Source organism: Balaenoptera physalus, assembly GCF_965194825.1.
Source record: "Balaenoptera physalus genome assembly, chromosome: 11".
NCBI classification, from domain to species: domain Eukaryota; kingdom Metazoa; phylum Chordata; class Mammalia; order Artiodactyla; family Balaenopteridae; genus Balaenoptera; species Balaenoptera physalus.
In genome coordinates, this window is record NC_138896.1 from 72,929,111 (window position 1) to 72,948,807 (window position 19,697).

Genomic DNA, 19,697 nt, shown 5'->3' on the forward strand with positions numbered 1-19,697 from the left:
TTCATGGAACCTCTCCATGCGGCCGAAACTACTATTCCCAGGGTGCTGAGCGCGGATTAACGCCCCTCCCCGGCTGGGCGCAGAGCACCTTGGGAATTGTAGTCAGCTTCAGGGACCCACAAGCCCACGACGCTCTAGCTCAACTATGCACCCACAATGCCTTGCGGTGTTCCTCCCCCAACCCCACCTCGCCCAACACGTGTAGTCGTTAACTCTGTAGCTGCCCACGACGCAGGACCGGCATCTCTGGGCACTTGCAGCCGGACGCTCGCGACAGGAAGAGGGTGGGTTTGGTAGAATTGGGGAACAGTCAAACCTCAGGCAGTGAAAGAAAAAGTAACTTTATGATGAAAGCAGATTACAGACAACAGCTTAGCCCTTACAGATCTTAGCCAAGATCTCCTTGGGGCCCACCTGCCCCTGGACGGGTCTCCTGTGACCTCTCCATGGACGCAGTGAGGTGTAGAACAGAGCCCTGGGCTGGCAACCTTAACCTTCTGGAACACCGACTCTTCCTGGGGCTGCTTTCTTGTCAGGAGGGATCAGGTGATGTCAGAGGGCCTCTAGTTTTAAAACAGTATGTTTTTTTCTGGCCTCTTCCACTCCCCAGGGATCCCATGGGAAGTGGGGTGTGTGCATGGGAGAAGTGATGGTAAGCTAAATAGAACAAGAGTGGGACAAAGTCCTCCCTCCAGGACGGGAAAGATGGCAGCAGGAACATGAAGGTCAGACGCACGTGACTCCTGGCTTTATGTTGCTTCTTCAGGCCCAAGCTCAGGCCTGGGCTCCTGGCAGGTAGGGCCAGCCCAGCCCCAGTAACAACGGCAGCTGAAGGACTCCCAATCTCCAGGGCTGCCATCTGGCTCCAGGTGCAGAAAGACTTCCAGTTGTCCTGGGTCTTGCCAAGCACATCGGCCATGGCCATGGCACCGCTGGTGACTGCAGGCCATGGCTGCCCTGGTCACGTTGATCACATAAGGGCCCAGGGTGCTCACTAGGTAGTCATGGAGATGCCAGCACTCCTCCTGAGGAGAGGGAAGGGATGTATCAATGCTTCTGCTCCATGGCCCTGACATGGTCTTTCCCCATCTCTGGGACCCCAGCATGGGCTGTGTGGCAGGCTGGAGGGGGCAATGATCACCTCAGACCTGGAGAAGCTCAGGTCCCCCCAGAGCACCACGCCGGCTGCCCCCAGTGCGGCGCTCACACCAATGGTCTGCACAAGTTCATCCTGGAGGCAGAGAGCTGCTAAGCCAGGGCTGGGCTGGCCAGCTCCATCTGGCCCTACCTCCATCTTCAAGAACTTTCATGGCTCACTGCCATGATCCGATTCCACCCCTAGAGGAGGGCCCCTTGGCCCTGAGCCTCTGAGTGGCTTCTCAGGCCCTCAGAGAATGTCATGCCTCCCCAGTCAGGCCCCTAGACTTCAGTTTTCACTCACCTGGGACAGGAACCTCCCAGAGCTCCGGTGTGTGAGGCGGGCATAGGCCAGGACAGGCAGGGGATGTGGGTGCCCAGCGAGGGCCACACGGAAGGCCTCCTCCAGGCGGTATCGGACAAATGCCTGGTGGTGAGCAGGTGGTAACCTGGGTGGGAGGTATATGCTGGGGAAGAGGGCGCTGGAGGCGGCCCAGAGCCAATACAGTTGGGTGTTGCGGGCAAGGGTGGCTGCATGGCAGTGGCCCGTGTAATTGGAAGCTGTACCATGCCAGCCATTGCCACAGGCAGGGAAGTGATAGAAGCCCCAGAGCCCATGGGGCTGCAGTGCCCGGCCTAGCCGCAGTGTGTCCTCCATCAGTGCACGGGCTGCCTGTTCAAAGCCGATACGGGCCTTGTAGAGCTGCTCCTGGGGGTCCAGGTTGGGGAATAACCGCTGTGCCCAAGCCCAGGAGGCTGTCTGATAGACCTGGCGGCGGCCCCAGTTCCCAGCCCAGAGTGGACACCATTCCTCCCAGTCCAGTACTGCCAGGCCAGCAAAGCCAGGTTGCAGGCTGCGGCGGATCTGATAGGCAGCCCATGCCAGGTGGCGGTCAAGGGGCACAGCCTGGGGGATGCCCCCATTGTGAGCTGTGTCCCTCGGCCCAAGGTAGGGATAGAAGCCAAGCTGGTTCTTGTAGAAGATGGTGACATTCTGGCCGTGGAAACGCTGGCCACGGTTGGCTGCAATGCCCAGGGCCTCTAGTGGCAGGTGCACGCCAAAGCGGGCCTTACAGTGTGCTGAGGGCACGTTCCACAGCACCAAGAAGGGGTGTTCAGGGGCTTGCAGCAGGGGCTGGCCACACCCCAAGCACAGGGCCACCCCTAGCACCAGGGCCAGGCCTAGCTGCATGGTCATGCCCCAGGGATGGAAACCTGCAGGAGAGAGGGGGTGTGAGCTTAGACTCCATGGCCATGGCCACACCTTCCACACAGCAGAGAAAGCTGGGAAAACTCCACCAGCTCCTCCTCACAAGAAAGGGAGGTACGTAAAGCCTGGTTCCCAAGGGGTCTCATAGGCCTCTCAGAGCAGCCACAACCCAAGCTGGTTTGGGCAGCTCCCCTTCTGTATTGTCCATCTCTGCCATGGCACCACCGTGCCCTCTGACACCTCCCCCACCTACAGCTTTCATAAGTCCCCTTCTTTCCTCTGCCCATTTTGTTTCCTGCCCCAAGAACACTCAGCCCCCACCTTGCCTGGCTTAATTTCTACTCAGCACTCAGGTCTCTGCTATGACATCACCTGCCCTGGGAGGTCTCCCAGATCTCCAAGTGGAGTGAGGGCACTTTAGCTCCCACTGTCCCAGCATGGATCCTGCCACAGTATGCCCTGCCCTGTCCCTTGGGTTGAGACCCTATCTGTCTAGTTCCCCACTGCCTGTGCCCAATCCAGGGCCTGTAACACAGCAGGTGCTCAGTGAATGGTGATGAGTGAATGTCTCCTTGTCCCCTGGGCCTGGCAGAATGAGAGAGGTAAAAGGCAGGTGTCTCTCCACCCATGGCCCTAAGGCCGAGGTGGATCTGAGGACCCCTGCAGGGACAGAGGACCTAAGACAAGGCTGGGAGATGAGGGTGGGGGTCAACAAATACACTGTCACAACCACACCCAACAGAAGCCTTTATTCAGCCACACTGAGAGCTCTGAGCCACAGCCATGGCGCCATCTCCACTGGCACTCAGGAAACATGCCTAGGCTGAAGCTGCCCTCAGGGGCTAGAAGCTGAGGGATGGCCAGTGGGCTGAGGCTGGTACTGTCCTGGGCAGTCAACTGACCCAGAAAGACAGCATCTTGCCCTGGGTAGCCCTCAGATGTCTTTCTCCATCCAGAATATGGGGCGTCTTCTCAGGTCTTGGTATTGAGTCTCCAGCAGGCTTTGTGGAGGGGGCCCTCCTGGAGGTGGGGGTAGGGTGGTCAAGGGCTCAGGCAGGGGTGGGGGTGGCGGCAATGATGACCCCTTGGGGGCTCTTGGGGCAGCTTGGGCAGTCAGGATAGGGGCCTTGCAGGGTGGCCGGGGAAAGGGGGCCCTGGGGAAGGCATTGAGCAGGGTGGCAGGCAGCCGCTGACTGGTGAAGACCAGGCCTTGCACAGGCTCACCCAGCTGGTAGCCCAGGTGGGCGTAAAAGTGCAGCTGGTCATGGGTGGTGAGGTGTAGCCGGCGGAAGCCCCGGGCCTGAGCAAAGGCTTCGAGGCCCTCCATGAGGCGGCGGCCAAAGCCACGGCCCCTCAAGGCTCGGGCCACCACCACCGTCTCCACTAGGAGGCTCTGGGGCCGGTCCAGCACCCGTGACAGGCGGGCATGGCCCACCACAATGGGGGCTGCCTCTGGCGTGGGACGGGGGCTCAGCAGCATCAAGCAGAGAGGGAAGGCATCTGAGGACTGGCCCAAGGAGTGCAGGCGGGAGGTGCGGCTGCGGGGCCACTGCTCATTGATGAGGTCGGCACAGGCATCCAGGAGCTCAGGTCGGCAGTGCACAGGCTCCAGGGTCAGCTCAGCCAGGTTGGGGGCTGGGGTCTCCTCTGGCTGGCGTGCGGGATCCAGGGTCAGCTCAGTTGAGCCAGGACTGAGGGTCATCTCTGGATGGCATGCAGAACCCAGGGTCAACTCAGCTAGCCTGGGGCTCAGGGTCAGATCTGGCTGGTGTGTAGGATCCAGGATCAGCTTGGCCAGGTTGGATCTCAGGGTCACCTCTGGCTGGCATGCAGGATCCAGAGTCAGTTGGGCTGGGGTGGTACTCAGGATCAGAGCCACCTGGTGTATAGGGTCTAGGGTAGGGGTCAGCTTGGCTGGGCCAGGGCTCAGAGTCAGCTCTTGCCTACATGTGGGATCCAGGCTCAGCTGCCAGGCTGGGAGCCAAGGTCATCTCCTGCTGGGTTACAGGTGGCTCAGTGGCAGGCTGGGGGTTAAGGCCACAGTCTTCAGGCAGTGGTATCTCCTGAGACCAGAAGGGTGCTCCTCCTGTGGACAACAGCCATGCTGGGCTGTGCCAGAAGGGAGGATGGGGCTGGGGCAGGGAGTGGCTGACAGAGTGCTAAGGAGGGCCACACATCCTGGAACTGGTGGGCTGCACCTTGTCCTCATACTCACCTGATGGCACAGGTGACCTGGAGGATCCCATCCCCTATACCTGGGGGACCTGACTCAGGTGGAGAGCAGAGGGGATGGGTCCTGGGTGCTCTACCTTACACTGTATGGAGGCTGAGGGCTAAAGGCTAGGGCAGAACTCAAGAGTCCAGGCCCCAGCCTGCTCTGGCTACCGCTTTGTCTTCCCCAGGAGAGTAGATCCAGCCCTACACCATTGCAGCTGGCTGGCCATCAGAAAGAGCATACAAACTAGACACCACGACCCCCTGCTTAAACGCTGTATTCCCTTCGGGGAACATAGCTTCCCTAGGAACTCCCCTGTCCCACCCTTCTCCCTACTCCAGGTCCCAGCCTTTTTGACCACCTGGGCCATGCCTGCCACCTAACCGATATTGGGGTGCCATTCACCCACCCATCAGGCTCAAATTTCCCCTCCCTGGACTGCCTTCCCTACCAGGGGCACAGAGTCCATGGCTCCCTCCCCAACACTGCCCAGCTCAGGACACTTTGACTGGGCATGGACCCAACTGCCCCTCAGAAAGGGCCCGGCTCACACAGCAGTGTGGCTCCTGCAGGCCTGGTTCCCCACTGGCCTGTTTCGTAGCCACCCTAGCTAGATAAGAACCACAGCTTCCTTCCTACATCCACAGGGGTGTCCAACGGCTACCAGGTTGGGGGCTCAGACCTCCTGACCCCGAACTCCATTGTGTGCCCATCCTACCCCAGGCTCTGCTGGCAGGAGGGTCAATGCTGGGGGATTTCTAGCGATAGGTGGCCGCTGGGCCCCACCCTTTTACTCACCTGTTCCATAGAGGATGACTTGGCTCCCCTTCCCCCCCTCCCCAGGAAGGGCCCGTGAGCTTGAGGCCAATTCTACACTGATCAGTAACAGGTAGCCCCCTCCCCTCATACCACATCCCACTCAGAGGGCTATAAGCCCCTCACCTGCATCAGCCACCTCCGCAGCAACTGCACCTCTGGACCAGGAGAGAGGAAACCCCAGGATCCGCCCCTGAGCCTGGAGCCCCCGACTTCCCCCTCAGGCTCAACCCCTTCTGTGCCGACCCCACCCACTGTGGGTGGGGCTCCCGGGTCCACAGAGAGAGGCGGCAGTCTCTCCTGCCTCAGTTTCCCCCTTCCTCCCACTGGGTGACAAACCGTGGAGTTTGGGGGTGGGGGCTTCGGGAACTTGACTCTGGGCGGCTGTGGCTCGGCATGCTCTGGGAGGGAACGACAGACGCAATGAGGGCGTGCGGGGCGGCTTAGTCACTTGAGAACTGTACGCGCGGAGCGGACGGGGAGAGCGGGGGACAATGAGGAGGAATACGCCGCGCATGGGGAGGGGGCAGTACTGACATGCTGACGCCTGGCTCCGGGACGCTCCGTGTCCTCGCTCTGCACGGATCTGTATCTCGCTGTCTCTGGCTCGGACCCCTCCGGCCCCCGGCGCTCGCCCCCTAGCGCTGCGGCGGACGCACTGCAGCCGTCACGGCCCGCGGCACACCACCAGGTCCCGGGTCTTCGGGGCGGCCAGCCCCCGTCCCCGGCCCCTCGCGTCATAACACGGACCCGACGCAGACTGGATCTCTGCCCTGGCTCTACCTCTGCCCCTCCCGCCCTTGCTTATCCAGGCCCAGCTCCCAGAGAGCGCGAACCGAGCGCCGGCTCCGTTACGGGTGGGCTGGGCTTCCATCTCGCCCCGCCTCGCCCCGCCCCAGACTCAGATAGGTCTCCCCCCAATTCAGCTTTGTCTCGGCTCACGTCAGCCTCCTGCCCAGTGTGGAAACGGTCAGGTGGAGCTTCCTCCTGAAATTTGGGCCCTACCCTGAGAAGCAGCCGCCCTCGGACAGACATCAAATCTGAGCGAGAGAAAAGAATTTTCCTGTGCCCTCTGGATCCCAGCGCCTGCACGTTTTAAGCGCTCAATAAACAGCTCTTGAAGTTAGAATCATGTTTGCTTTATTTGTGAGGCTGTTACCTCTGAACGGATTCAGGTTGCAGTGCAGGGCTGATTACCGGCGACATATAGTAGAAGCCAAAGGGCTCCATCGCTATAGAGGTAGAGGTAGAGGGTGGAGATTCAAACCCAGATTCACCTGGGTTTGAATCTCAGCTGCTCTATTTTCTGGCTGCAACCTTGGGTAAAGTGCTTACCCTCCCTGTGTGTGCCTCAGTTTCCTCATAGCGTCGTGTTAGGACTGCACAATTAAGTTAGACTACTTAAAATGCCTAGCACATGACTTGGAAAGAGTAGGCACCCAGTGAATGTCAGCTCTTTCTTTCTTTCTTCCTTCCTTCCTTCCTCCCTTCCTTTCTTTCTTTCAGCATGCGGGATCTTAGTTCCCTGACCAGGGATCGAACCCCCGCCCCCTGCAGTAGAAGCGCGGAGTCTTAACCACTGGACCGCCAGGGAAATCCAGAACGTCAGTTCTTGTGATTGCTGCAGTTTAAAGACTGGCTCAATGTCTCTGGAGGAAATATTTTTAACTCCGCTGGGTGGGTGCCCGAGGCTCAAACTCCTTATGCAACTATCTTGGTCTGTAAGCAAGTGTGAATGTGCTGGCATATGCTCATGACAGTGCCTGAGTGTACTTCTGACTGTGACCATGGCTCATGTGACTGTGCCTGTACTTGAGAAAGCTGTAGCCAGGTCCAGATTGCATTAGGTACTCAATGTGTGCATGTGCCAATCACCACATGCCCCACTGCTCACACCATGTTCCTGTCCACCCACGGTAGCAGCGACATTTGAACTCCACAGCCATCCGCAACCGATCCTTGAGTGAGAGGGCACCTCGGAGGGTCAGGGGCCCACCACCAGGCGTGGACTCGATGGAGAAACTGGTGGGGCTGAGGATGAGGCGGGCTTCAGGGTGACTGGGGCGCCGGGCACAACGGCCATGGCCAGAGCACAGGACTTGACTGCACAGAAGAGCCCCGCTGGTCACATTCAGGATGAAGGGCCCCAGTGTCATGTCAACATACTCCTTGATGGCCTGGCAGGATTCCTAGGTGGGAGGGGGAGCGTCAGGACACCACGGCCATGCACGGGTCCACCTAGGGCATTGAGGCACTCACCTGCTGGTCAGCCAGGACTGCAGGGGTAAAGGGTGGGCCAGGGTCTCCCCAGTCAGCCTGGCAGCCCCACTCCTGCCCCCACCCTCACCCCCATCCTGGGCTTGAGCTCACCTTGGTTCTTGTGTTCTCCCAGCTCACCCAGAGCACCACTCCTGCTGCCCCCTGGGCTGCACTCTCCCCCAGGCTGTGCTCCAGCTCCTCCTGGGGAAAGGACAGCATAGCTCTGTGGGGCCTCCCTCTGTCCCCACAGCAGACTGCTGTAACACTATTGCATGGGACAAATAATTCATAGCCTGCTCTAGCTCTGGCGGCCAGAGGCAAGCCTGCCCTCACTCTAGCCTGTGAGTGCCATGCAGGCAGGGATGATTTCTTTCTGAAGAATGCTGAATTGTCTGTGCCTAGCACAGAACTTGGCACACAGTAGGTGCTCAAAGAATGTGGGAGGGAATGGATGAAAGTGCCCCAAGGCTAAAGTGCCCCAGGGCTGTGTGGCCTCACTTACTGGACTAATGCCTGACAAGGTAGGTTACAAGGTGGGCGGGGTCACAGGAGTCTCACCAGGGGCAGAAAGCGGTTAGTCATGTCGTAGAAGATCTGGACGTAGGGCAGCACTGGCAGATCAGGGTACCCTGCACCCACGGCCAAACGGAATGCCTCACCCACACGGTGCTGCACAAACATCTGTGCCTTCTTCGTGCCCTCCAGTGCTGCGGGCAGGTAGATGCTGGGGTAGAGGGCACGGCTCTGGCCCCACAGCCACTCCAGCTGGTCATTCTGGGCACGGATGCCTGGTGGGCACTGGCCGGTGTAGTTGGGATTTTTAAAGTCATAGTTATAGCAGTCAGGGAAGCCATAGAAGCCCCAGAGGCCACGAGGCCGCAGTGCTTGTCCCAGCCTGAGGGTGCCTGCCATCCAGGCCCGGGCAGCCCCCTCGAACTGGTCCTGAGCTGCTGCCTCCACCCAAGGAGCTGGCCAGTCAGGGTGCTGCCCCTGTACCAGTGCCCGTGAACGCTGCCGGTAAATGTCCTTGGTGTCCCAGTTGAAGGCCCAGCGTGGGCGCCATGCCTCCCAGTCAATAACTGCCAGCCCTGAGAAGTTGGATGCAGGTATGGCAGCCAGGATGTCCTGGAATGTGCGGACCAGGTGGACAGCCAGGCTGGCATTCTGGGGCAGGCCACCGAATACGGGCTCCCCAGCAGATGTGTAGTAAGGGTAGGTACCCAGCTGGGAGCTGTAGAAAATGTTCATGTCAGGGCCACGGAAGGTCTGCCCCGGGTTGGCCACCACATCAAAGACACTGATGTCCACGTCCACGCCATGCCTCTCTAGACACCACTGGGTGTTTGCATTCCAGATGGTGGCGAAGGGCCGGTTGGGTACCACGGGGTCCCTGGAGCCTTTGGCCATGCCGAGCAAGTTCAGGAAGAGGGTGCAGATGGGAAGCAGGTGGGCTGCCATGGCACAGGGCAGGTCTAGGGAAACCTGGCCAGGGGAGGCAGAGCTGAAAGCAGTCCTTGAACTCTCTGACCCCTACTGAGGGCAGGCAGGCCAAGTCCCTTATTAATCCACCTCTGTTCTGGCTTCAGGTAAATATTGACCTGCAGGGCTCGGGGAAGTCAGAGGGCAAAGGAGAGGCATTGAGGGGAACATGGCCACTAGAGGGCACACCCGAGTTGCCTCTTGGGCCGACCTCTGCCCTCTGTCTCCCACAGGTCTTGTCCTGGCTTGCCCACCCCCTTCCCCAAGGGCCACAGAAGCCATGACATCTGTCTTGAGAAAAGTGGCTGAGAGCCAGGCCCTCAGCCCCCAGGCTGGCCGACTGATGGAGGCGGGGGCTTCCCTGTCTCTTCCCCCAGGAATCCTGGCCACGCATGCAGGAGGGGATGCTCAGTGACGCAGGAAAGGTCAGTCCAGCCCTCCTGTACGCCCGCCAATCTGCCCACTTGTCCCTGCTGACCTCAGGGCTGAAAGGCCTCATTCTCCAAACTTCCTGACCTCAGGGTGAGGGCCTATGCAGGGATCAGCAAGATTCTGTTCCTTAACTCTGGCCTCAGCTGCACCGAGACTCTTGGAGGAAGAAGCTGCTGCTGCAAACCCTGAGCTTTTGTAGGGGTCACCCCACCCAGTCTGGGGGCGGGCTGAGGGGCGGGCCCTGGGTTAGAGGGCTGTGCCAGATGGCAGAGCCACCTCTGCACTCCTGGCAAAGTGCCCTTGGTAGGAGGTGGGGCTAGGCCGGAAGTGGCCCCTCCCACTCTGTCAGCACTGGGGCTGGACTTTGTGGCTTTACTTGGGATGATGTGGGGATGGAGGCAGTGCATGGGGGCTGTCTGGGTGGCAGATCCGACTGGGCAGCCCTGTCTGTGATACTGGAGTCTGGGTGCCTTCCCCACGTGGCTGCATTATGACACCTATGGGCCCTAGGCACTTTCACCTTTGTGGACCCATTCCTCAAAAAAACATTTTAAGGGAATGGTTAGGACTCTGTGCTTCCACTGCAGGGGGCACGGGTTCGATCCATGGTTGGGGAACTAAGATCCCGCATGCTGCGCGGCCAAAAAAATACATATTTTTAAAAAAATATATTTTACGACTATATTGGCATAAGGACAGATATAATCCAGACTGAATTCATTATTTTATATTCATTATTCCTATATTTTTTCTTCTGATTAAAAAAGATTAAAATTAAAACATTTTTGTGGGCCCGTATAAGTATTGTGGCCCTGTGCCTACCGGTGTGCCTAGTGGATAAGTCATTCCTCCTTTAGGGACCTGTGTCTGAAAGGCACCGTGTTCCTGAAGTCAGGGCTGCGTTGTCACCCTTTGTATATGTGCTGGATCAGTGACTGTGTGTGTATAAAGCTCCAGTCAGTGGACATTTGGGACTCTCCACAAACTCCAGTAGTGTGTATGTGCAAGTGTGGGACCCAGTGCCTGAGACTTGGTGTGTGTGAGACCCTGTTGTCTTATGACCATGAGACCCCATGTTTGTGTGACTACGGGTATGAGCATGAGTGTATCAGTGATGACGCGCTTGTTCATTCCTTTGTGATTTTGCTTGTTTGCTGATTCAGACGCTAGCAACTGAGACCTGCTAGGTGCTCAGGCCCAGACTTGCCTGCCAGAGTGGGATGAAGGAAACATCATATTCCTGGCCCAGGTGAAAGCACTGCCTGGGCCTACAGCCCAGTCTGAACCTGAGCTCATGGCCAGGTCACAGCTGCGTGGGTCAGGTCACAGGTATGTCTGGATAACCTGTGTGTTGGCAGGTTACAGATGTGGGCGGGGTAGCTAACAGGTGTGCATGGGTCACATCTGTGTAGGGGAGGTCACAGCTGTGTGTGGGGTCACAGTTGGGTAGGGGAAGTCACAGGTGTTGGGGAGATAGGTCACAGCTCCTCCTTCCTTGCCCTCCCTCTGCTGGCTCCACCATCTTATGGCCTTATTGATCTACACCTGAATCTTCTCTCCAGCCGGCCTCTCCCCACCTTGGTCACAAGCAGCCAGGACCCCTCCCCTACCCCCACCATGTGATTTGACATCTCCCTCCCAGTGCTACCACCCCACCTCCTCTCTATTCTCTGCCATCAGCAGCCAGAGGGATGAAGGATCACTTTACAACCTGAATCAATATCGATTTGGTGAGGATTGCTTCTCCAGGCTCTAACCACACCATCCCCTTGCCTGCATGCCTCTCTGGGGAGCACTCTCCACTGTCCAACATCTGACTTGGTCTTGGCATCCGAAGTGCATCTCCCTTTATGCCATCATACCCCTGAGGATGGCAGTCTTTGCTGGTGTGGTTCATGGGTGCATCCCCAGCACCCAGCCCAGCCCTGGCACATGTGTGTGCTCAGTGTGTTCACTGAACAGGTAAGATAGTCACCATCATCAGACAAAATCAGGCCTGGTGCCACTCTAGGGCCACCTGCAGCATACCCCCCTGTCACACCCTAGCCTCAAACTCTGTGTCTCCATTTGTGTTCTGTCTTCCTCCAGCCTTTGCCCATGCTTTGTTCCCAGCATCAAGTTTCCCCCTCACCTTTCAAAACTCAGTGTAGGGACTCTCAATGTAGGGACTTCCCTGGCGGTCCAGGAGTTAGGAAACCGTGCTTCCACTGCAGGGGGCAGTGGTTCAATCCCTGGTCAGGGAACTAAGATCCCATGTGCCGTGCGTGGTGCGCCACCCCCCAAAAAAAACCCAACCCAACCTCAATGTAGAAAGCACTTCCTTGAGGCTACTTCCCGAGTCCTTGTGGCTGGGGTGCCCTCCTCACTGCTCGACAGTTTCTTGAGTCTATCTCCCCAGAGCCGGTGTTATCTGAGGGCAGGGGTTCAGTCATCACTGATAGGGACAGGAGGAATCCAGGTGTGGGTCCAATGGCTGAGGGGAGGGGCAGGGCCCCACCCAGAATAACTCACTTCAGAAGCAGAGGAAGTGAAGCAGGTCAGAGCTGGTATGACTGCTCTGGCTGCTACTTCTCTCTCCTGGGACAGCTGGGGACAAGCTATGCTCTCCCATGGCCATTACAGGGCTGACTGTTGAGGATGCCTCCCCCTCACCCCATCATGCATCTCTGCAGTGCGACAGGGACTGGACCTCATGATTCAGATCCCAATGCCCTGCTTGCCTCCCTCTGACCATACCCAGTGGAGGACTCTGAGCCAGATGGGGAGAAGTGCGTGTGGCTGAAGTCCACTGTCCTTCGGACTGGGGAGTGGAGGAGACGCCCTTGCCTGTGAGAACAGCAGGGAGGAGTGATTTGGCTACCTGCCCAGCCAGGGAAGATCAAACATCCGCTTTCCCCTTTCTCCTTGGGTGGGCAAGACGAGGCGACTGGCACCAGCCCAGCTGGGGATACAGTACCAAGTAGGAGAAGCACAATGAGTCCCATCCCTCACAGACGATTGTACCCAACTGTTTTCCAATCAATATGGATAAAGCAAGGTCCTTGGTGTTGGGGTAGACTGTGAGTCCCTCCACTCCCAGTGGCCCCTGCCCTAGCAGGACAGCTAGAGTGGGAAGCTCTGGCCTGCAGATCCCAGTGAATGCATTTTACAGATGAGAAGTTCCCAGCAGAGAGTCTCACAGAGACAGAACTGAGCTCAAACCTTATATGGAAGACCCTGAAATCTCTCTCACATGCCCTGGCCCAGGCACAGACAGTCCAAGCAAAGAAGCAGTTGTTTCACATTTAATTTACAAAAGAGACCCCAAAATAATAATAATAAACTATTCAGGGGCAGGGGAGTAGGGTCAGGTCCTCCCCCGCCCAGCTGTGCCCCTCTTCCTCTCTGGCAGGGAGAGAAGGGGCCTCCCACGGGACTGTCCCTCCCCCTTAGAACAGGGGGTGGGAGCTGGTACGGACACCCTACTGGGCATCCCATGGGGCTCTGCCCCTTCAGACTCTGGTTTGTCCACCTCTTGTGGGCTCCTACATGCCTGGCAGAGCCCTTGTGGCAGAGGCCAGCTTGCCTGGCAGCTGCGTGAGAGACCCTTACAAAGTCCAGGTGAGGGCCAGGGCGGCCACAGCCAGCAGGCTGGTGAGGTGGGACCCAGACCAGGCCCCACTGGCACCCCCAGCTGCCCGCCTGCGGTCCCACTGGCATTGCTCGCCGCCCCAGCCTAAGTAGCACTGGCAGCGAAAGTGCGTCTGCAGGTGGTTGCGGTCGGCCCAACTGAGTTCCCCTTCTGGTCGCAGCTGCGGCTCACCAGGTGCGTGGCTAGGCACTAGGCGGAAGCTGCTGGCACTGAGGTGCAGGAAGGTATTAGCACCGGGGTCACGGCGCACACAGCGCCCGTGGCCATGGCACTGGGCCCAGCTGCAATACTGGGCAGCCCAGGACACATTGACGACGTAGGGTACCAGCAACCGAGTCAGGTAATCCTTGAGGTACTGGCAGGTCTCCTGGGGGCAGAGGTCAGGGATCAGGGTCAGCTGTCTTAGCCCACAGGCCCAGATGGAAACTCTGTCTACACTGTGGTGACTGTACCTTCTTTTAACAATGCACACACACACACACACACACACACACACACACACACGCATGCCTGAGCCCTCACTGTTCCTATTCCTTCAAAGAAGGGGGTGGGGGCAGGGACTGGAACCCAGCAGGGCAGATGGGGCAGGGTGGAACTCAACAGCTGGTCAGGACAGCAAATCCCCCTTCCTGGGAGAAGGGGAGGGACTCTGTCTTCTCTGTTGGGACTGGGGCTCCTTGGGTGGGAGACAGATGAGGGGACCACTTTGAGGTTTGCAGCCAAAAGCACAGACGCTCTGCCTGTCCCTGCAGACTCAGCTCCAGTAGGCTGGGTGGATCTTACTTACCATGCTGGTGGTGTACCCCGCATCACCCCAGAGGATGACACCAGCTGCACCCAGGGCTGCACTCTCGCCAATGGTGGAGATGAGATCCATCTGCGTGGGAAGGAGATGGTCACTGGGGAAGACTGAGACCACAAGGTGAGAAGGACAGACAGGGTGGGCAGGCCCTAGCCTGTTCAGACCTGCTAACCTCCCCCAGCCCAGTCCTCTCCTTCTCACCCCTAGGCAGCAGCTGTTTCACTTTCTCCTTAAATGTTTAAGCCGTTTCCACCCCCACTTCCGGCCTCCCATTCCCAAGCCAAGGGCCCACTTGAGCCTAGTATGTATCTATCAGGATGGACCACAAAGTCAGAATACTAGGCCCAAGTCCCTGCTCTGCCTGGATTTGCTGAGAAGTTCTGGGTAAATTTCTCAGCATCTCTGGCCCTCAATTTTCATATCCACAAAATGGAGATAACAATGCCACCCTTTCATAGGGTTACAGAGAGAATGAGGTGAGGAGATGTAGAGTAGCCAGTAAACTTGGGGGCAGGAGGCCTGCAGTGGTTTCCCAAGGACGAAGGCAGGGCCCTGGGAGGCACATACCTCGCTAAGCCCTGTGAGTCCGCGGCTATAGGTGGGCCTCGTGAAGACGTAGACCGGGAGCGCGTGGTTGGCATGGTGGGTGTGAGCCACGCGAAGGGCCTCCTGAACACGAAAGCTGACAAAGTTGCGGCCATGAGTGGAGGAAGCGAGCGTCTCTTCCAGGTAGACAGAGGGGAAGAGGGCCGTGCTCTCGGCCCACAACCAGGCCAGCTGGTCATTTCGGGAGACCTCAACATCAGGGCAGCGGCCTGTATAGGTCTCCCAGTTCTGCACATAATCATGGTTGTAACAGTCGGGGAAGAGGTAGAAGCCCCACAGGTGCCGAGGCCGAAATGCCTTGACAAATCGCAGTGTCTCCAGCATGAACTGGCGTGCAGCGAACTCAAACTCATACTGCGCCTGCTTCACTATGCGGTCTGGTGGCCAGTCAGGGTGGCGACTGGCCACCAACTGGCGTGATAATCGGCGGTACACATCCTTGTCCTGCCAGTTGCGTACCCACACTGGCCGCCAGTCCTCCCAGTCGATGACTGCCAGCCCTGCAGGCTCCTGTGTACGAATGTAGCGTTCCACATGTCCCTTCAGCATCTCCAGGTGTACCCAGAGGCTGCCATTCTGTGGCACGCCACCATACACAGACCTCGCCACTGAATCGAAGTGTGGATACATGCCCAGCCGGTCACGGTAGAAGATGGTGATGTTCTGGTTCACGAAACCCTCATTAGGTGAGGCCTGCACATCAAAGGCCTTCATGTCCTTTGGGTCCAGTGGCACCTTGTGGCGTGGGCCACAGTCTTGTGTGGGCACGTCCCATGCTACCACAAAGGGCCGGCCCGTGAAGATGGGTGGTGCTGTGGGCTTCAGCTCCGTGGCCCATGCCACCGCCAACACCAGGGCCAGTGTGATGGCAGGGCCCAGGCCTGCCCACATGCTGGGGGCTGCAGGAAGACAGTGTCACCTGCCTGGCACTAGCTCAGGAACTGGGGGAAAGGTGGGAGACAGCAAATCAGTCTATAGAATCCTGGAGGTGTCCACCCCAAACCCATCCATACTCCCAAAGCCCATGCTGTGTAGGGCACTGTGCCCAGGGTTGTTCAGACCCTGTTATTGGCTATAACAGGTCTGAGAGACCACAGACCACTGAGAGGCAGGCAAGACACCCCCCGAACTCACTGCCAGGAGCACAGGGCTCCTTCCTGGAGCAGGTAGCCTACGGCTGGGCAGGAACTTGTTAGGTCTGTGACCCCTCTGAGAACTGGACGAATTGAGCTATAGACTCACTGCCCAGGGACTCACACATGGCTGAATACCACCCAGGACAAGGTTTCTGAGAGCCCCAAACCGAGGCCCACTTTACCCTGTGAAGTACTCTTGGTCCTGAGAAACCATAGCATTTGGGTAAGGCAAGGCACAGCTGATGAAGCAGCTAGGAAGCTGTAACACAGCCCCAGAGGTGGTATCTTTTTTAGCACCCGCCCAGCAGCAGAGTGAGGCTAACAGACTTTGTCTCAGCGCAGACACTCTCCCAAGCTTGGTGGAGGCCCCGCGGGGACAAAGGGGTGGTGGATCTCCCACGGTGGCGCTGGCAGACCGGCATTTCCTCTACAGCTACCAGGAATGATCGCGCCCGCGGGCCAAGCGGTCCGGGGTAAAGCCCACTCCACCTGGCCTTTGTCCGGGACCCCGCCCCCGCCCCGCACGTGGGGGCTGAACCCGGCCCAAAGTTGGGGGGGGGTCCTGGGCCGCCTCCCTGGGGGTTCAGAACAGAGCCCGCGGAGAGGGCCGCCAGGCTCGCACTGCCCTCCCTCACCTCGCGCAGGGAGCCGCCGGGACCTGCGCCAGGGCCATCGCCATCCCCGCCCCAGCCCGGCCCGCTCCGGCAGCTCTACCAGGCACTGCCCCGGTTCGGCGCCTCTACTGGCTCCGCCCCCCCAGCCCGCGGGCCCTTTAAGAATTCAGCGCGGAGGCGGGCCCTGCGCAGGATTTGCGGCGGGGGCGGAAAGGTGTGCCTGACTTTCGGGCAGCCAGTGCTGCGTTTTGGGCTCCAAGGTCCCCAGATCCTCTGCCGAGGAATGTGGCCATCAATCTGGGACCGTGAGACCCCTCCAAATGGGGCTTTCTTGTGGAGTCTCAGCCGTGAGGGCCAGTCAGCCCCAAATTCCCCCCCGCAGCCTGCGACCGGTGGTACAGTCCTCCCTGCTCTGCGACGCGGCCAGCCGCTTAAAGGGACAGCATAAAGGACCGGGGTCGGGGAGGGAATAAAGGAGGTGGCGTTCCGTCACCCGGCCAGAAGGAGGTGCTGTGGGACCCAGAGGCCTTGGCCGGGGGTAGTAGTGAATCTGGCTCAGCATCCCTGAGCGTAGTCTCCAGTCCTGGGGCCCCTTTGTATGGAAAGGGGGACGGTGACCAGAGCCGATCTCCGGTTTCGCAGGACAGTAATGTGCCGCCCCCTACGGATCAGGGCTCCCTTCCCCCGACCCTGGTCTGAAGGGAATCCCCGCCCCCTGCCAGACTTGGGGAGGGGGCCTAGCACCCGCGTCTTAGCTCTTCCAGGACTGGGTGGAGGCAGTGGTTGTCCTGGCAACACGAGCTGTGGGTCGCAGCTAGGCCCGCCCGGCTGGGGCCAGTAAGCCCAGCGGGCCCTGGGGATAGGGCGTCCCCCTGCCCCCGACCTGCATCAGGCACAGGCCAATCCCTGGGCTCCCATCGCCTCCTCTCCAGTCTCTGGGGGGCCTGTGGGAGCCCCCAAGGCTTCCTTTCAACTCTGAGGAAGCTGCCACCCTTGCAGAAGTTCCTGGCCAGACGGCAGAGAAAGCCGGCCCGGCCAGAGGGTTTCCCCTGGGCCTCTCTGCCCAGTATCCTAAGTCCTTTCGTCCTGCCAGCCCCTCCCTCTGGGGAGCAGGCTTGGAGCTGGAATGGGGGGAGTATTCCTTGCCTCTTCCTAGATACGCTCCCCCGGGATCCTCAGCTCCCCAAAGGGCCCGGGTCTGTATGGCCAGCCCATTCCCCGCCCGCGCGCCTGGGAGGAGAGGCAGGGAGCGCTGCTGTGAGCGCATGTACCAGGGTGCAGACCAGTCTTCTGCCCTGGGCTCACCTGTGTGGGAGTCCGTCGGCCCAGTAGGTCGGCGGCCTCCCTCCTTCCCGGGGTAAGTCTCCAGACAAGCTACTCGCACCAGCTGCTGCCCTCCGGGCAGCCCGCCGGCAACTTGATAAACCCCATCCCTCCCACCCACTCCCGCCTCCCGCCCCGGCCCTTTCTCCTCACTTCCTGCTGCCCCTCAGAGAGGAAAGGGCCAGGAACATGCGCGGGGGAGGGGACCGCCTTGACCGTTTCCCTCCGGCATGCCCTGCTGGCTGGCTGCCCGCCCCACCCTTCCCCTGAGTAGGCCCTGGCCCAGCAAACTGCACCAGGTGACAGGAAGGCTGGGGGACCTGGTTCAGGTGCCAGCCTCCCCCGTGCTGGCAGCTTCCTTAACACTGAAAGCTTTTCTCCCCAACCTGCCCTTAAGATTGAGGCCCATCCTCAAATCCAGCAGGTTGTGAGTGGAGAGGCCCTGGTGGTGGTGCTTCAGGGAGTCAAACTACTTGGGGGATGTTTGGCAGATGATCCCCCAAAGCAGGTGGTGAAGAAGAGAACCAGCCCTGGGGTCGGGGTGTTGGGGGAACTTACAGGAGCTGAGTCAATTTTTTTCCACTGAGAGCGGAAGCATCCCAAGTGTGACAGAGTGGACAATGTGTTGATGTGGGTGACTGTTGGGGGAGGGGCAGGGCCTGGGAGGGTTCTGCAGGGTGCTCTCCTGCCAGAGGATGTTCCTGGGTGGATTTCACTAAGATGCTGCAGAGTAAGGGGCTCCTTACCACATGGGTGAGGAAAGGGGTGTATTCCTGTGGGAAGGGGGTGCCCATAACGTGGCTGGCTCCCGGGAGGGCTGCAGCAGGGTCCCAGCAGACCCCTCCAGAGGTACAAATATGCACACCCTCAAATCACCCTGAGCCTTCCCGCCCCCCGATCCTACCAGCCCACCTTCTTCATGCCCAGGCCCTCTCTCCTAACAGAAGGCTGTGTAAGACTGGGGGACTGGGGGAGATGGGCACATATCCTAGAATCTACCCTGATGACCAAGGAGTCCAGGACATGGCATAGGAGGGTGGTGTCCCTGGACCACTGTGCTGGCTCCACAAGGGACACAGGCCTTAAAAGCTCCAACGCTCGGGGCCCCTGGGGAAACAAAGGCCAGACCAGACTGTCCCAGGGCAGGGACACTTCCTCAGGAAGGAAGGAAGTGAGCACAGCCCAGTAGGAGGGAGTGGGGAAGCACAGCCATGACCCCCATTGTTTCCAGCTTTGGGGTCAGCTAGGGCAGGCCCAGCACAGGGAGTTCCCCCACACTGGGACAGTGGTGATGGGATGCCACCCGGCATGGCAGAACCGTGGCCCTGGGGCAGTCAGTGGGAGGGACAGTGGAGGACAATAGGGCCTTATGCCTGGCATCTTATTGGGAAAACGGGAAGGTGCCCAAAGAAGAACTGCAAGTCCAGGCTGCAGAGGGTGATCCTGCTCCACACTTGACAAGTTTAAACCTCCAAAAGACAGGTAGGCCAACTTCCCAGACCCAGCAGCCTGTGTCCCTGAACTCCCTCCTCCCTTACTGGGAGATGGGCTAATGACCAAGGGCTAGGCCCAGTAGAGAACCAGCCTCATAGCAGGACCTGAAAAGTGTAGGCCAAATGTCCACAGGGAGCAGGCTGCAGGTGAGAAGACAGGGCAGAAAGGAAGTATTGGGTAGCTGAGCTTTACCTGCTGGAACAGAAGCCCCAAGCCTACTCTCCTGGTAGTGCAAGTAGGTTTGGGCTGCAGAGCCTCGCAGTAGGTCAAGGGCAGTGGTACCCACTTGGCTGCTCTCCACCTAAGGCTGGGCCTTGGAGGTCCATGGGGCTCAGGCTGTGACCTCATGTGGGGTCAGCTGGCACAGCTGGGGGCAAGACAACTGTTCCAGACCTATGTGAGGTCACACTCTCACCTCAGGTCAGGCAGGTGGGGCCAATCCCTAGTGAGGTACCCCAAGGCCTTCCAATTTCAGGGGTCCCCGCTTATTGAACATAATACACAAGTATAAACGGCTCTCCATCCTGAGGAGGTCTGCAATGA

At 59.0% G+C, this 19,697-nt stretch overlaps 2 protein-coding genes across 2 annotated transcripts; both read right to left on the reverse strand.

Moving 5' to 3' along the window:
- Positions 1–325: 325 nt before the first annotated feature.
- On the reverse strand, positions 326–17,790 carry LOC309638730 (uncharacterized protein). The gene is made up of 12 exons (XM_082415025.1): positions 17,643–17,790; positions 14,549–15,528; positions 13,967–14,056; positions 8,196–9,119; positions 7,749–7,838; positions 7,254–7,567; positions 6,321–6,384; positions 5,916–6,016; positions 5,505–5,536; positions 1,442–2,352; positions 1,142–1,231; positions 326–1,025 (listed from the first exon to the last, which is right to left on the reverse strand). The coding sequence occupies exons 2-12, from the start codon at positions 15,476–15,478 to the stop codon at positions 750–752; spliced, it is 3,822 nt and encodes a 1,273-aa protein (XP_082271151.1). The 5' UTR covers positions 15,479–15,528; positions 17,643–17,790; the 3' UTR covers positions 326–749.
- On the reverse strand, positions 3,082–4,353 carry NAA80 (N-alpha-acetyltransferase 80, NatH catalytic subunit). The gene is given in 2 exon segments (XM_082413165.1): positions 3,082–4,317; positions 4,319–4,353. Coding segments are annotated over 2 exon segments (1,056 nt in total). The 5' UTR covers positions 4,339–4,353; the 3' UTR covers positions 3,082–3,281.
- Positions 17,791–19,697: the final 1,907 nt, after the last annotated feature.